This window comes from Vidua chalybeata, chromosome 21 (genome assembly GCF_026979565.1).
Source record: "Vidua chalybeata isolate OUT-0048 chromosome 21, bVidCha1 merged haplotype, whole genome shotgun sequence".
NCBI lineage: Eukaryota > Metazoa > Chordata > Aves > Passeriformes > Viduidae > Vidua > Vidua chalybeata.
Window position 1 is genome coordinate 768,852 of NC_071550.1, and position 17,612 is coordinate 786,463.

A 17,612-nucleotide genomic window follows, 5' to 3' on the forward strand; every position below is an offset into this window, starting at 1 on the left:
GTGTCACCTGCAGACCTGGTGGCACTCCCTCCCTCAGCCCTGCTCCTGCAGCGCTGAGCATGCGGCAGAAACAGAGGGAAAAGTAGATGCATGAAAAGGTTGGGATTATTTGGTTTGAAGACGAGTAAGATAGAGTTATAAATAATAAATGGTCTGGAGAACATAAATTTGGGGCTTTTAGGCAGTTTCATTTTGCCAGGAACAAAGGGAATTGAAAATGAAATTCAGATGAGACCAATGCACAACAGAGGAGAGGGAAACGGCGTCTCACACCAGCGAGGGGGGACATCTCCTGAGCCCAGGCTTGGCTGCTGGTCCCAAGAGCACGAGTGGCCCCCAGGACACCGAGCTGTGACCAGCACGTGGCCAGGCAGGGCTCCTGGCCCCCGTGCCACGCTGCACTCAGTGCTCTGAGCAGCGAGTGGCGAGGGCTCTGTCCTGGCTGGGTCACCGTGGGCTGGGGATGCCGCGTCTGACGTGACCTGAGCTCCAGCTCTGGTCCCAGCATTTGTGTTTCAAAGTGACATGCAGTATGGGTTTGTTTTGCAGGATGTACTTGTGTTGCTTGGATTGCTTTCGCCTGCCAGTTGCTTTTAAAAATATTCCAGCTGTGCTGTTCATATAGAGCTGTACTCCCTGATTAAAATTCCTGGTTGCCAGATACAAGGCTCCTCCTCCTGCCCAAATAGCTTTGCAAACCAGTTTTTTTCCATGCAGAGCAATCTCTCCTGTGGGAGCCTTCAGCTCTCGGATTTCCCTGGAACTGTCTGCAGTGACATCTACTGACATGAGCCGAGACTGACTGCGAGGGCTAAGGGGCAAAATTTACTGATCTGCTCATTCAGAGTCTCTTCTATTATATTGTCATCTTCTCTGCTCCCCCAGGGGTGCCCCTCTGGGTATTTGGCAGCAGGATCCTCCTCAGCTGTCCCCATGCCCTCTGCAGTCCTTCCCCCTGTGTGGCCTCTCCCATGGGTGATGGCCAGGACAAGGACCCACTGCCTTGGATCTTTCTGGGAGATTTTGTGCCATTGTGTTCAAAAAAACGCGTCCAAAGGAGCCCCGTTAGGCTGGAAATAATGCATTGAAGCAATTCCTCGATGGTGCTGCAAAGCTGCTGTCACTGAGGGGTGTTGTGCCACTTGTCCCACCGGTTTGTTACGTGTGGGACACGGATGAAAATGCCACTGCAAACTGCTTCCCTGTTGTGTGTGTAAAACACAGACAGGAGATGAGGAGCCCCCCAGGTACACTGGCTCATTTTTCTCTTCTAATGCTGAACGCCAAGTGATCAAAAATAACAATGAATTAGGAAAATCCTTATACTCCTTGTCTTGAATCTCAACCCATTTTGGCTGGTTTTGTCTCTGCCTTGCTAAGGCAGTTTGCTTGGTTTCTCCTTTTAACTTCCCTTTCCAGCCCAACTTCGTTAACCGTGTGCCTAACGAGTGCTTTGCTTGAAGCTAACGAGGGCTGCGGGGAGCTGCCAGTGATGATTGTTTTGTAAAACTGCATGTGCATCTGTCTTGCAGAAATGCTGCTCATGGATTCTCACTTATTCAGGTGGACAGTATGAAGGTCACCATGAAGGATATCTTACAAAAGGCCTTAAAGAGAAGGAAGGGATCACAGAGAGGCTCAGGTGGGTTATTTATCGTATTTTCTAGAGGGCAGGGTGTTTTCTCCATGAGTATATTTTATATCTCTTTTTAACTGTTGTGAACATTGCTCAGGTTTTGGGGGGTTGTGTCCCAGCCCCACTCACAGCAGTTCTGTGCACAGGTCTGTGTTCTCCGTGCTGGCACAAAGCTGGCAGTGCAGGAGCTGCATAATGTTTGCTGCAGAGCAGTATATCCATTCCTGCAAATATTTATTTATGATAACAAAGCCATTTGCATTCAAGACCAGTTCATGGTAATTTGGGATGATGGGTAGAAGTACAGCAAGTCCAGCCCCTGATAGAGTTTGTATATATACTTCTAATTTATGTAAGAAAATTATGCTTAGTGTGATTTTAAATAATTTCAAGGATTCATTGTTACATGTAGTGAAAAATTTACTTTCTGCAATGTTATCAAAATAGTGCTGTTATAGTTAAGGCATATGAACACTTAAAAAAGGAAAATGTACAGTGCTTGTATTTCTATTTTAAACAATGTTTTTCTGGGGGGTAGATGTGCATCCACATATATGTTAGTGCATATATTTCAGAAGTATAAGGCTGAGAGATCTTTCCAGCAACAAGAAATAATTACTGAGAGAAATTGCACTGAGTCTTGTCACGCAACAAAGGAGCTTTAATATAAACCCATCTATATAGTGGGAAAGATAAGGATCTTGTCTTTGTAAATGAATGAAACCTCCTTATACACCCTCAGTTTTAACTATGGGAAAAGAAAATAAACCCTGTTCTCCTTAGAAAAAGTAGTTCAGTGCAGTTTTTAAATGCGTGTATAATCTGTCATGGATTTAATTAGCTATCTTCAGATGAGAGCTGAAGTTTTAATAAAAGTTAGAAGAGATAACACAGTGAAGGACACGGATGAGCTGTCTCAAGGCCATATTCCAAGGGAACGATAAGAGCTGTAAAAAATGGCAGAGAAGAGCAATTGAATGGAGCAATGAAAATCTGATTCTCGTAAAAAAAAAAAAAAAAAAAAAAAAGCCGGGGGGGGGGGGGAGGAGGAGAGGAGCAGTGCTGGGGGTGGAGAGGAGCCCCGCCAGTCTGCAGCAATTTGGAGGGTGGCCAGGAGCCATCGCTCAGCCCGGGCTGCGGCGCCTCGGTCCAGATGTGCCAGCGGCACGTCCCGGCCCTTGCCAGCTGACTGCGCCGTGTGATAACCAGCTCTCTGGATGCCCATCACTGGCCGCAGAGATAGAATTAAATGATGATGATCTTCCCACAAGTTGGGAGAGGAAACAATGCATATAAATCTTGATTTCATCTCAGCGTGAGAAGTCTTTATCCATCATCACTCATAATGAACAAGTCGTTAGCGGCGATGAATGGTGTTGGGGTTTTTTCAAACACCTCTTTTGTTCACTTTTTGGGTGACTTTTATTTATTTCCTGGGGTCAGATTTCCCTTCCCTGAAGGGAGGTTGCTAAAGGATTCACTTAGCTCAGTCTTTAAACTGCTTCCCCCCTTCGTGTAACAGATGTTTTATTCTTTGTCCATTTGAAATTTGATTCTGCTTTGACTTTGTTATTTTTGCTCGGTAGTTTAGAAAAGGAATGGACCTGGCATTTCTTCCTTCAGCTCATACATTCACTTCTGCTGCCTTGGCCCTCCTGCTCAGAACCCTTTTCAGGAACAGGGTATATAGGGAGGTATCAGAAATTTGTGTTAACATTAACTTAGCTTATCCAAACCTTTCCTTATTCCCAATTACTTCCCTCTCCCAAAATGTGGATTATCAGGATTTAGGGGGGTGGGGGTGCTTAGGAAGGTCTTGCTGTTATCTTTAAAGCAGCAGTAATTGTGGCTGTGTGCACAGAGGGGGCCCTCTGGATCCAGACAGGCTGTGCCAGTCCCCATCTGCCACGGGCTGGCCGTGCTGTGAGGGCAGGGAGAGCTCAGGATGCCACCACAGTGGGCACAGAGAGACTGGAGCCAGAGTAAAAGGAAAGATTTTGCCATCATTCCTCTCCTACCCTCGGATCCCTCATCATTGGAGAGGATGTGCCTCTCTCTGTCACTGGGAGATGCAGGGATAAATGGAATTGCAGATCAGAGCATTGCACAGCACAGGCCTGGGCCAGGGGGCTTCAGGTCATTATTAACCAGTGGATTAGGATGTCAAAGTTCTCAATAAAAGATAAGACATAATTTAGGAGAAACATTTCTCCTCATTCAGCAATGTTTCCTTTAAAGCTGATTGGTCTGATTTTAAAAAAAGGTGTTACTAAAAATAGGCTGAATGTGTTTATTTAAAATTTTTGGAATTGTTTAATAACACAGAAATTCCCGTGAGCTTTTCTGCCTGTCTTCAATGGGCCTCCAGATCAGCCTTTTCAGGACAGATGAATTTATTGCATTGCAGTTTATGCTGCTGTCAAGTACTGGTAGAAGCAGGTACTCTCTGATCTGTTTTCACCACTGACTTACAGGGCATTTTTCAGACTGGTCCTGAATTGGTGGGAAAATGCAAACCTGGGTTTGGGTGAGGAAAAAATGCAAACCTACTTTGGGTGAGGAAAATGTGAGGAATTCCTGTGGTACAGTTGGGAAGGGTTTGTTCAGCATGACTAGGGCTAAAACACTAGGCTAGTTTTCTCCAAATACTTTGTTCAGCCAGTAAAGATTATTTGTTGCAGCAAAATACTGATCAGTAGGAGACAGAGGTGGGCTACAGCCTTTTCTTTGTAGAAAGGGGCCTGAAAAAACAGAAGCAATATTCTGACTGTGCCTAGCTCTATTTAGATAAAATTATTGCAAACTGTTCAAACTATTTCACCTTCCTTGCAATTCTTTCTTAGGGTCTCAGGGCTTTTGACATATGAACTCTGACCATTGTAAAATAATAACATTTGAGTCAGCCAAGGGGAAGTGCAGGAGGTGAAATAAGTGGATGTGCTGTAGCTGAGAGAGCCGTGGCCCCGAGTCCTCTCCTAGAGGCCGTGGCTGTCCTGCAGCAGGACTGTGGCACCTGGGCACCTGTCCCACCACGGGCACCCACGGGGGGCTAATGGGAGCACTGGCTCATCTCCTGCCACGTGCCCAAGTACCCAGCTGGGAGGAGTACACAGGAATGGCTGCAAGTTAGGAAAGAGCCTGCAACAACCAGCCACTGCTGCATACTGGAGAAGATAAATCTGCAGAGGAAATCGTTGAGGCAGATGTTTAATTAGTTGGAGCCAGGCTGGATAAATCAGGATAGGAGCTGTCTATGCAGATATGCCGGTGTGCCTTCCCTTCCTCTGGGCTGGTGTCACTGGCTTTAAAAACAAACTGCTCTTTTTGCTGAGGAGAGAAGCAGCAGAAGGAGTCGTGCAGCCTCTCCCTTACTGTAATGGATTCCCCTGTGTACACTCATAAAATAGGAAATGTAATTGATGTTTTCTTATGGTAATGAAAACTAACGAAGTCGAATACTTTATCATCAATTTGTTTAACCTATTGCATGCTCAGCAGCGTGCATTGCACAGGCATATTTTATGGGAGGGCTGGAAATAAAACACTGCAGTTGTGGGATGAGCTTCTAGGGGAGACTGCTCTAATCCAGGATGGGCCACCTTGAGGGGGCTCAGGGGCATTGCTCATGCAAGAGGGTTTTCTGAAAATAGCTCAAATGGGAGGGAAAGAGCCCGAGGATGGGGTGATGCCCCAGCCACAGAGAGGGAGCTGGAAGCTCCATCAGTGCCACAGGGACCTGGCTGGGCACAGCATGGGCCTGGCACTGCTCAGGCACTGGGATAACAACCCTTGGAGAACCCTCGTGCCCAGAGGTAGTTTAAGGATTGTTTTGTGTAAACCTGCCATGCCTGGATCTCCTCTCTTTGAGCACTTCAGCAGCTGATGGTGTAAATATGAAATCTCTCTGCATTGTGGCAGATCTGCAGAAAAGAGCTCACACGCTGGAGATTGGGAGCATAAGAACTTCCTGTTCTCCTTGAATTTATCGGTAAAAATGTCAGATACTGTGCTGTCTGGATTTTGAACAGCTCTAATAACCGAGTCCTGAAAAGCTGTTTTAGAAGGTGAGATTTGGGTGTTTTAGTAGTGGGGATAATTCTGCTCCCCAGAGATCAGTAACAGCCTTAACATTAACTTCTGGAGCAGGTAGCTGTTGGGCATGCTTGCAAATCCCACCCTCGGGCTTGGCAGAGGAAGTTTTGTAGGTCGTACAGATCATGTTGCAGAACTGTAAAACACCATTACCCCTAGAACTTGATTTGCTTCACTGGGAAATGATTTTCCTGCTCAGTCAGTCTGGTGTGTGTTTCTGCTGGTCTTACTTTCACCAGTACTCATGTGTTACCCCATTAACATGTGAGAAATCTGGGTTGTGGTAGATGTGCACTTTAAATCCTGCTTTTTTAGGGAGGCTCAGTGGGAGCAAGGCAGGCACGGTTCTTCCAAGGTGGAAGGCACAGCCCATGCTCTGATCCCAGGGCTCAGCCAAGGCTGGGGCTGACAGCAGCCCACAGTGTGCACCAGGCAAGGAGATCTTACCAGGCTTTTTATATCTGCACCAAAGCCTGCACTCAATATTCCCCATAAAATATGTTTGCATGGATTACGATTTTAAGAACATAAGAAAGATGGTGACTTCATCCTTGATACTTCATGTATCTTGATGCCATAGTGATTCTCAAATTAAATATGTGCAGGAACTATATGTACACTTGGAAGTTATCTCCCTGCCTGTGAGCTGTCTCATTCCTGCTGCTCTTCAACAAACATTCCCTGGGACGCCAGTTGCCTTCTCCTCCAGAGCTCGGCTGAATGGACTATAAATACTAATGTAAAGTAAATAACAATGCAGAGAGAATGTGTGCAGAGGCTTTGTTTTCAAACAAATTAAGCATCGATGTCAGTATATAAAAACCGAATGTTCTTAGAAGGAGATGAGAGACAAAGCTAAACAACATAAAATGCTGAAATGTTGGAATAATCCTGCCTGTTCCTGGTCCGTGTCAGCCTCTCTTCATCTGAAATTTCTAGCGAACAGAGAAGTCTCCTCTGATTAATCTTGTCTGATTTCAAGTAGAAATTCTTAGCAGGGTGAACATGCTACTGATTATTATTTAATAGCTGCCTCCGACTGCAAACATCCCCTGACCAGAAAGGCTCAGTCCTTTTAAGAACAAAATGCTCTACAAGTTTAATTGTTATAAACAAAACCTTCTGCCAACATTGCACAGACGTGACCTGTATTTTCCGTAGGTTAGAGGGAGAGTTATTAGCTCAGTGTTCTGTGAGTTTGGAGAAAGATTAATACTTTTTCGATAAATGAAAACAGCTGCTTTGCAATAACATTCAAGTCCCTAACAGCTGTCAACCAGTGCTTTTTGCATTCTTTAAAATGTGTAAAGTGACCAAAAATAGTTTAAAATAATCTTCCTGGTCTGTTTAAGTGTATTATTTCACTGCCACAGGAAGCTGAATAATAAGAAAAGAGAAAGATTCAAGAAACAGGCGTAGGACTTAAAGATAAAAGCCTCCATATCATATTTTAGTCTCTACACCAGAATCAGAGGAATTACAGCTGCCAAGGCCAGGGAAAGGAGCCTGTTCCATCCCCTGGTACCTGGGAGCACAGTCTGTGACAGACCCAGGTTTTGTGGTGGCTGATTATTGCCGTGCTTTGGAATTGTTCACACAAAGTTCAGGTTAGCCTCAGAACCTGGAGACTCTCAGATGAAGAGTTCTGCTTGGGGCTCATCTTTGTTCGAGGAGCAGCTGGGGAGGAGAAATTTGAGTTGTGTTTGAAAATTCCGTTTCTGACGTGTCAGTGTCAGCACCACATTTAATGTCAAATTTCTTGACTTAAATGTTCTAAAGCAGCTGCTAGAGGAGCTGTGAGCCTTGCTGGGGTTTTCCCTCCTTATCCTACCTCGTTGGTGGGAGAGTAGGAGAAAAAATGTCTGTAAAGGGAGGTGTGTGTGTGTATTTTGATTGCACATATATGTATTTATTCATACATTTAAAAAAAGGAGAATTAAAAAGGTAAACTATGTAAAGCTGCAGCCCTGTGACAAAAGCACTTCTAACAGATGAACTACAATTAGAATAAACTGTCATTAAAGTTTGATACTGTCATGGAATGATGGTAACTGAGGAGTTTAAATTTAAAAGTAAATATGTTCGAGTAGGCGATGCATATGTTTGCTCTGACTCTTTCTGGGATGGAAGCCCCAGCATCTGTGACAGTGAAAAGCCAATTAATTTGTGTTTCCTTGTGTTCACACTCGTGCTCGTCTGCTTAATGGTAGTCGTGAGTGGCTCTGGCTCCGAGGGCTTTGTTTTGGGTCATTACAGCGGCCCTGCAGAGCCCGGTGCCCGTCAGGAGCGGCTCTACCTGGGAACACCTCAGCACTCCCTGCCCCTGTCAGCGGGGTCTGCCCTGCCCAGCCCCGCTGTGTCTGTGGGGCTGCGGCCGGGACACAGCCCCGCTGTCCCCGGGCTGCTGTCCCCGGGCTGCTGTCCCCGGGCTGCTGTCCCCTCTCTGCTGTCCCCTCTCTGCTGTCCCCGGGCTGCTCTCCCCTCTCTGCTGTCCCTGCAGTGCTGTCCCCTCTCTGCTGTCCCCTCTCTGCTCTCCCCTCTCTGCTGTCCCCTCTCTGCTGTCCCCTCTCTGCTGTCCCCTCTCTGCTGTCCCCTCTGTGCTGTCCCCTCTCTGCTGTCCCCTCTCTGCTCTCCCCTCTCTGCTGTCCCCTCTCTGCTGTCCCCTCTCTGCTGTCCCCTCTCTGCTGTCCCTGCAGTGCTGTCCCCTCTCTGCTGTCCCCTCTCTGCTGTCCCCTCTCTGCTGTCCCCTCGGTGCAGGGTCAGCAGCTGCTGGCTCCTGTGGGTCAGGGCTCTCTGCACCCTGCTCAGCACCAGGGCGTGCACCAGGGTGCTCAGCATTCCCAGGGTTGTGCTGGCATTCCCAGGGTTGTGCTGGCATTCCCAGGGCTGTGCTGTCATTCCCAGGGCTGTGCTGGCATCCCCAGGGTTGTGCTGGCATTCCCAGGGCTGTGCCATCGTTCCCAGGGCTGTGCTGGCATTCCCAGGGCTGTGCCATCATTCCCAGGGCTGTGCTCAGCATTCCCAGGGTTGTGCTGGCATTCCCAGGGTTGTGCCAGCATCCCCAGGGCTGTGCTGGCATCCTCAGGGCTGTGCCACCATTCCCAGGGCTGTGTTGGCATTCCCAGGGCTGTGCCATCGTTCCCAGGGCTGTGCCATCGTTCCCAGGGCTGTGCTGGCATCCCCAGGGCTGTGCTGGCATCCTCAGGGCTGTGCCACCATTCCCAGGGCTGTGCTCAGCATTCCCAGGGCTCTGCCATCATTCCCAGGGCTGTGCCATCATTCCCAGGGCTGTGCCATCGTTCCCAGGGCTGTGCCATCGTTCCCAGGGCTGTGTTGGCATTCCCAGGGCTGTGCCAGCATTCCCAGCAGGGCTGATCCGGGCAGGGGCTGAGCTGCTCACTGCCCGTTTTTGTGGGGTGTTCCCCGCAGCACGGGGTGAGCAGGGCGAGCCCCTCGGTGCACAGAGGGGCGATGGAGCTGCTGGGAATGATTTCCTGCTGCCCCAGCCCGGCTCAGCTCTGCAGCAGGATGATTTATCCCACACGCCCTTTGCCTCTGCCCAGCCCGCTGAGGCTGAGCAGACCCAGCGGGGTCGGGGATGTCGGTGTGCGTGGAACAGCTCGCTGGGAATGCAGTTTGTGAATAGTTAGCCAGAACAGCAATGGCTAGCTAGCCCTCTGCCTTGGGCTAGTGAGGGGCTGGGTATCAGCCCACAAGAATTTTTCATGCCCGGCCTCCGAAATGAAAGTGAAATATTGAACAGGGTCTATTTTGGTTCTGTTGGTATTGAATTCATGTTGCTACTGGTTCTTCTGGATCGGTAATAATGCTGTAATTTATGTGACATTTTAAAATGTGCAGCTCAGCGTTTGGGTGACTGAGATTTTTGTGTTTGCTTCACCCTCTGTGATGAGCAGAGGCTGTGCTGGTCCCTGGTACCTTCATGGGACCAGCTCCTCCCTGCTCTGTTCTCGTGAGCCCTCGAGTGCTCCGTGGTTGTGCTGCCCAAAACTGCAGAACAGCCACGGGTGTCTTCCCAGCCAGGAAAAGCACCTTTGTCACTTGGTAATCCAGGCAGTGGTCAGTCAGGAGTGCCACCCGGGCTGGCCCCAGGACGCTCCCTTGGGGACAATTCCAGGCACTGGCAGGGCCGGGCTGAGAGTGGGGCAGCTGCAGAGTTTAAAATAAAATCTCTGTATTGCGTTTCTGCTGTAGGTGCTTTACATTATAGATCAAACGTGATGATTTTGTCTCAGCTTTTTTTAGAGCTACACATTGCTAATGCAAAAAGGTAGCAATTAAGTAAAACCCTTCTGTTGATGCTCTGCACAGCCCGGGTTGCTGCTGGCCGTGCTGCACATTTGCTGTTCCCCAGAAAAGCAATCCAGAAATGAAGTGTTTGTTTCTTTTTAAGGGGCTTTTGACTAAATTCTTTAATTTCACTGGCTGTCAAGGTAGTGTTAAGTAAAATAGGTTTGAACTGCTGTAGTTTTTGTGTACTGGACTAGATGTCAGAAACCTTTGCCATCACTGGAAATTCTGTCACTCTGGATTTACTATCTGTTTCCCACAGCTGAATTCCTGAGCAGTGTGATTTAACACCTTGGCTCTCCATCAACCAGGCCTGGCATTTATTTGAATGCATTACACCACTGGTTTCCATAAACTATTTTACAATTGTTTCATATAAATGACTGTTTATTTCTACAAAAACCATCTGTATTTCTGTGGAGAGCGGCAGATAACTGTGTGTAAAATTCGGTAATGTCACAACAGTGCAAGTTAAGGAAAAACAGATTGGGCTAAAAAAAAAAGCCTCTCATGCTTGTGCATAATGTTAAAAGTTTGTTTTCACTATTTAAATATCTTTATTTATTAACCAGTATTTGCATTTGTAATGATAAAATCTTTATTCCACTTCAGAGGTGTTGAGGGGCTTTGGGGATTTTTAGCGGATAAACAGATTTAAGACGTCCTCGCAGCAGCAGGATTGGAGATGTAAACATTCTGCTCTGCAGCCAGTTCCTCTCACACTGTTTACATATTTTCCGTTGTTTTATTGTCATTGCCAAGCACACAATGGAATCCTGCCCCTTCTGTCATGTTCTAAGAAAGCTCCCACAGAAGGAGGCCTGAGCCCTCTCCCTGTTCCCATTTCCTCTGCCCGGGATGGATCCTGCTCCTCCCTCTGCCCTTTTGCTTTCTGGTCCCGTGCTCATCCCCTGGCCCGGGGCCATGTCCAGCATCCGTGGGGAGCCAGGGTTCCCCCAGGCCTCCCCAGGGGGACGAGGAGCTGCCTCGGTTTCCCTCCTCCCAGCCAGCACCCAAGGAGCCTCCACACTGAGCTATTTTAATTCCTCCATCTGCTGCCCATGTGGTGGCAGAGGGAGCACTGGAATCCAGCAGTCTTACACTTAGCACGACTGATACTTTCTGACAGACTATTTGAAATGATAGAAATACATAAATCTCCTCTTTTTTATGACCTTGTAATAGCTGCAACATATTTCCAGCAAATATTTTCTATAGCAATAATAAAAAAGCGATAACCAAAAAATAAATATAAATATAGTTTAAACTCAAGCGGAATCGCGCTTTCAAAGCCCAGGGATGGAGCAGCAAAGCAATAAATCACAAATCCTTGTGAAAGGAGGGACTTGAAATGGAAAGTCCCACAGACATCAGTGTTAAGTGTTTATCAACAGGGGTTTTTGACTGCTCTGCTGCCTTCTGCCTGTGCTCAGTTCCCTTTTGCTTGTTCCCTCCTGCCCGGTATCTTTCACCGTGGCTGTTGGGCTGTGGCTGCCTAACTGCCCACATTTCTGATCTTTCCTTTCTTATTTTCTTCGTTATTTTTTTTCATTTCCTTTGTTATTTCCTTTGCCCAGAGCAGCTGTGGCTGCCCCTGGATCCCTGGCAGTGTCCAAGGCCAGGCTGCTCAGGGCTTGGGGCAGCCTGGGACAGGGGAAGGTGTCCCTGCCATGGCAGGGGAAGGGACTAGAGGAGGTTCCCTTCTGCCCTGAGCCGTTCTGTGATCCCGAGGTGCTTGCAAGGCCCTGTGAGCAGGCAGCAGGGGCTGAGCCGTGCTGCAGTCAGGGGTGGAGATGCTGCACCATTAACACCATGTTTAACGTGTTGCTCACACCAGCTGCTCTCAGGTGTGGGAGGTGGCAGGGGTTGGTGGAAGGGGTTCAAGGACAGGCAGGTTTGCCTGGGCTTTCTCACTAGGCAAACTGAAATTGTAACAGGAGCCCCTAGCAAAAAGCAGGATTAATGGATGGCATGTGAGCAAATGCAGCACACAGGGGCATGGCTTTGGAGCAGGCTGTGCTCCAGCAGGCTGAGAGGGAGCCAGAGACCATCTGAAAGGGATGGTGGGTTTGCCATGGCATGCTTAGATTTCCAAAAAAGATTTGACAAAGGCTCATAAAGCAATTAAGCTGTCACAGGATGAGAAGGAGGATCCTCACATGGATTAATAATTGATTAAAAGACAGGAAACAAAGAATAGGAATAATGGCCCTTGGTGATTAGTAACTAGGTTACTGGTGGAGCTCCGGTGGAACTGGTGGAACCTGCATTGTTCGTTAATGTGGGGCATGGAAAGGATGTGAATGCTGATGTGACAAAATGTGCTGTTGATACAAAAGAGGTAAGAATAGTGCAAATAAAAGCTGTCTGTGAAGCACTGCAGAGGTATCCACAGTGCTGAGTGACAGGACAATAAAACGAGAGAGGGAATTCAGTGTCAATGGGTACAAAATAATATACATGGTGAAAAGCAACTGTAACTATACGTGTACAATGATGGGCTCTAATTACCTTCCATCAGTCAGGAAAAGTATCCAGCATCATCACGGGTAGTTCTCTGAACACTTCAGCTCCGTGTAGGAGCAGGCAGAAAGACAAATGGAACATCAGGAACTGAGTCCATAAATCCCAACGTACCCACATCCTAATTGCTGTATTTTGTCTCAAAAAAGAGAAGTGAAGAGATGCAGAAAGGGATGAATGTGGAAATGGATCAGGCACATGAAATGAGGAGCAGATGCTGAGGAGGGAAGGGCTCTTCTGGTGTGGAAAAGGCACAACTGGGTATGAGAGTGTCTGTGAAGTGTAGGTGGTGGGGAGAGTGAATTGGGAAGGTTTTATTGAGGTAGTTCAGAGACAGGAGCTGCTCACCCCAAACACTGGGGTAGCAATGGCTCATTGGAACAAGAGGAATACTTTTCCTCACGCAGTGTAATAAATTCAGGATGTAAAAGTCATGGAATTGGGAAATTCAAAAGTGTTTTGGACAAATGCATGGAGTGTGAAGGGAACAGAAACAGCTGATATAGCACAGGTGGAACTGGGGTGTTGGTGAGGATTACGGGAGCTCTTGAAGCTGAAGAGAGGGATATACAGGCATAGGGATGTATTTTGTTGCAGAGACTAAGGCTGTAAAATATGGCCTCAGTTTTCAACAGTTTGGGGTTTTTTGTTGATACTGGTCTTTTTTGTTTAGGTTTGACAACTCCACAAACATTAAATATTCTTTCTATAATCCTTATTTCACCCTAGTAACTAGTTTGGAGGCAGAGAGGGGTTTAGTTGGGGTTTTGTTTAAAGCCTGGTTCCCTGTTGCAGTGTTAGTATTGTTTATTGTGCAGATTCACCCCTGACCGTGGCATTCTTCATTGCTATTGAAAGTTAATGGGGGAAAAATTGCATTCCAAACATTTGAACCCCTAGTAGCCATGGCTGAACTTAGTTGATCTCTGGTGATCGGTTCAATTTAGTTACGATTTTTAGCCATTAGGCTGGGGCTGAATGATGGTGATTTGGTTGAGGCCAAATGTCTGCAGAAAATTGGCTGTTTGATAAGAGCCCTGTTATCAGAGGGGGATACTTTCTCATTTACATTTAGATGAGTATTGATTATTTATTTACTCAGAGAAGTGAGATTCGTTCCCAATCTTATCTCTCTAGTCTCTGCTTGTCAGCAGAAAGAGAGAGAGAGCTCCTGACAACAGCCCAAGATAACAGCACTTTGTAGTGGAGATAAAAGTTGGAATGGGCCTTTTTCTAGTCTTGACTGAAAGGATAAGTTTTAAAAATTAGAACTGATGGGTCGTGCTTTCAAAAGCCCTTTCTGAAAGCTTTGCAGCTTAAATGGCAACAGAATTGGTTTGTTGGTATGCAGGGGCTGTTCCCTTCTGCAGGGGGGACCCTTAATTTGATTATAGGGTGGGATTCTTGCCAGGCACCTTTGTGTGCTCCTAGGGAAGTCGTGGGTCTTGGGGTCTGTTTCCTTGTTTTTAATTCCTGATGAGCATTCCTGTCTCTAAAGGGTTGTCTTGAAATAGCCAATAACCAGGTATGTGTGGACAGAATCCATGGTGAGAGTGGTTCAACAGGGATTCAGATGGAAGGGACCTGTGTGGTGGAGGATCACCCCCAGGAGGGGTGTGGAGCCCTGGGAGCTGCCAGCAGCAGGAAAGCTTGGCTTGGGACACTGGCCAGGACAGTCCGTGCCAGGATTTTAAAGGTTTATTTTACAACTGCATTGAACATTTGCATGAGATTACAGAAATCCATAAAATCCATCTTTGGTATTGCCACTTGAAAATTTGTTGAAATTCACAGAGCAGGATTCCATTAGGAGACCATTAAATTATCCAATATTCCTACTACAGTGACATCATTTGAACTTGTGAGAGAAGCCTGATAGTAAAACTCCTCCACAGACTCAGCCTAACGTTCTTCATCTGTTGGGAAGCAGAGGTCATGTAAATGTGGACAGATATTTAAAGCATAATTGAAGAGTAGATTCTCTCTGAAAATCCGTTTGCACTTTTTTATTAATTTCTCAGTATTTGCTTTTTTATTAATTTCCCAGTATTTTCTGGTTTTAAGGAGTTATCCATAAGGCAGGCTGACCTGGTTCCTGCTCTGGAGCTCTATTTCCCTGCTTTATTAGCAGAGTTAATAGAGGCTTGACACAAACTGGCTAAAACAATTTACCTGATCATGGAGTTCTCAAGCTGCTCCAGATAAAAACGACCCTGAGCCACTGCAGGCTGTGTTGAGGGGTGATCCCTGGTGGCTCTCCTCAGGGTTCAGCAGCGTGGGGACTCTTTCTGATGGGGGGCTGTTCTTTGGGGTGGATCCAGCTGGTGGAATCGGATCCTCACAGAGGGGCCACCAACCCTGCCTACATTTAACCCTTCCACCATGTCAGGGTTTGCCCCCATTGAGCAGGGCTTTGGGACTGGGTGCCAACAGCACAGATGTTCAGATCTGTGCCAGCAGTTCCCTTGGATGTAGCTTGGGAATCTCTGGAAGGTGCTTGGGGTGAACAGACAAAGCCATTGGGTTTTGCTGTCGCTGGTCCTGTTCTTAAACCCATGCCAGATTTTAAATCCAAATTGATTTACTGCTTTGAGATTTGTTTCAATTCAGCATATTTTGCTTCTGCCTAACAAGCAGGCCTCTGTTTATCTAATTTATTTTAAATTTAAATAGTTAATCACATTTCCAGTAGCTGGGAGAGGAGCAGTGTTGGTGCTGGGTCTGTTTGCCTCTCTTTGTGCTGCGTGGTTTGCACTGCAGCTGCTTTGGCACCTCCTCGTGCCACTGCTGGCTGTGCTGGGCAGGGTGGGAGCCTCCTGTGTCCTGCAGAAAGCCTGGCACTGCATCTGCTGGGTGGCACTGGGAGTAAGGAGAGTCCACAACATTCCACCCAGGGAGGGAGCGCGCCCGGCCAAGCAGCGAGTGCCTCACGTGGCTGTGGGGAGATGGAATGAGAAGCTGTAATTGAAATTCTGCTGTAGTAAATTTAAAATTAATTGGCTAACAAATTCCATTCCTTAGGCATGCCATCTGAGGCTGAAAGACTTAATTTTTTTATATATTTTAAATATTTCATCATATATGCTCATAATTCAAAGTCAGCAAACAGTCAGAAATCTTTTAAGTAGTGGTGAAGAGGGAATAGATTTTGTTATTTCAGTTCTAGGTTTTTTGTTACTTTGAGACCTGGTTAAAGAGGCTTTGAATCACTTAAGATTTTTCAGCTATCTGTTCAGGTTATTTTACTGGATTGTGGAAAATTATTTATGGAAAATTATTGTTTATGGAGAATACACAGCTGAGAGCTTTGTGTTCACTTCAGCTCTCGGGTTTGAGCAGGAATGGAGCAAGGACAGGAGGGCTTTGGCCCCACCAGCTCCTGCCCTTGGCTTTTCTTCTTTGGGGTCCCACCTGGAACTTGGTGCACTTGGGTCTCCCCTGACCCTGCCAGGGCCTCTCCCAACCACTGTGAGGACAGCAGGGCTGGAGCTGGCTCATGGGGCTTCACCTGGAACTGGATCAGACTCTCCTGGTTTTGTTCCAGTTAAGGCATGTAGTTTAAGGATCCATTCAACTAGAAGATTTTTTTTAATGGCCTAGTTTTTAGAAAAACAATTTTTATACATTTTCTGTAGCTGTAAACCAGCTTTTAAAGTGGTATTGTCCTTACTTTGGGGATTTGGCTGGGGAAGAAAGAAGTTGGCACCTGAACCTTCAAGATCTACTGTTAAAATGTGAAAATAATTCATTCAAAGCAGCAGCAGCATCTGTCCCTCAGTGTGATGCAGTCCATAAGGAAGGGCTGATTTCCTTCCCAGGTGCTTCCCAGTGCTCTGTGCAGGCAAGAGGGATGGGAGTAGCAGGGAGCAAACACTGGGGGCTTCTTCACTCAGGAAAGATGCCCTGAAAATGCCCCCAGGGAGTACAGTGAGGTCTGAGGGGTGCTTCCCACTCCAGGCAGGGGCTTGGTGCAGCCTCACCTGGGGCAGGGACAACGTGGGAGTGTTGGACAGGGGTTTGGCAGGTCAGGGGACAGCTGGGGACAGCGGGAATGTCTTGTTTCCTTCCACACCATCCTCCAGCCTCTGACAGGGCCCTTCCTTTGGCAAAGGGCTCTGAGACATCAACACCCACCTGCTGTGCTCTGGGCTGCGAGTAACCTCGTGCTAGTTGAATGTGCTAAGCCATCAATTTGTTAGAAAACAGATGATTTTACAAGTTACTTTATGTTTCAGGTCCTCAGTATCGGCTGGAGAAGCAGAGTGAACCTAATGTCCCAGTAGATTTAGACTGTACCTTGGAGAGCCAGAGCACTTTGGAATTCTGCCTTGTCCGGGAGAACAGTATGTTTCCCCTTTTCACTTTTGCTCTTGTAAACTGCTTAAACTCACATAAGTTATGTATTTTGGAACACAAGCTGTACTGTCTGGGCAAGTACATTTTGACGAGACTCTCTGTCCCGAGGCACTTCTCCGTGGTGCCAAAACAATATTCCAGAGGGAAATGATGGATTTCATACCTTTAGTAAATAGTCTGCATCCTGTTTATCACTTCATGATTAATCTTTTGCTGTTAAACTGCTCTGTAAAGTTATGACCAACCCTGAAAAACACGAAATATGAACCTGTCTGTGCTGCAGACATTGCTCAGTGAGTCGAGGGGTTGGTCTGCAGGGTGTTGTGCCGTGTCAGTGTGGCTGTCAGAGGCACTGGGGTTTTCTAATACAATTTAAAGAAATTAGCCATGCAGAAATAACTACAGCAGTTTGATGATTTTTGAAGTGCCAGACAAATAATCATCTCTCCAGCTCTGCTCAAATATCTTTATTCTATTACTGTTTTAATGATCCTAATATTTATTTCCTGATTTATTTCTTTACTTGAAACAATATGAAACTTTAAAAAAAGACATTTAACTTTGATTTGTGTTTGTTCCCCATGGCATTTTGATCCATTCTTCATTCTTTACAACAGCCACGCTCTCAGGTTTGGTGTTCTTTCATTCCATTCTGTGTAAAAATGTTGATTGTACTGATGAGTAAAACCAGTCT

General features: G+C 46.7%; 1 protein-coding gene across 7 annotated transcripts in view; it reads left to right on the forward strand.

The window, feature by feature from the left end:
* MAPKAP1 (MAPK associated protein 1) overlaps nucleotides 1-17,612 on the forward strand; it is an 84,304-nt gene that overhangs the window by 45,395 nt on the left and 21,297 nt on the right. For all 7 annotated transcript variants that reach the window (XM_053962338.1, XM_053962336.1, XM_053962339.1 and 4 more), the window contains 2 exons: nucleotides 1,533-1,642; nucleotides 16,798-16,905. In XM_053962338.1, the coding sequence (XP_053818313.1) occupies nucleotides 1,533-1,642; nucleotides 16,798-16,905 (218 nt within the window). The remainder of the gene's footprint in view (nucleotides 1-1,532; nucleotides 1,643-16,797; nucleotides 16,906-17,612) is intronic.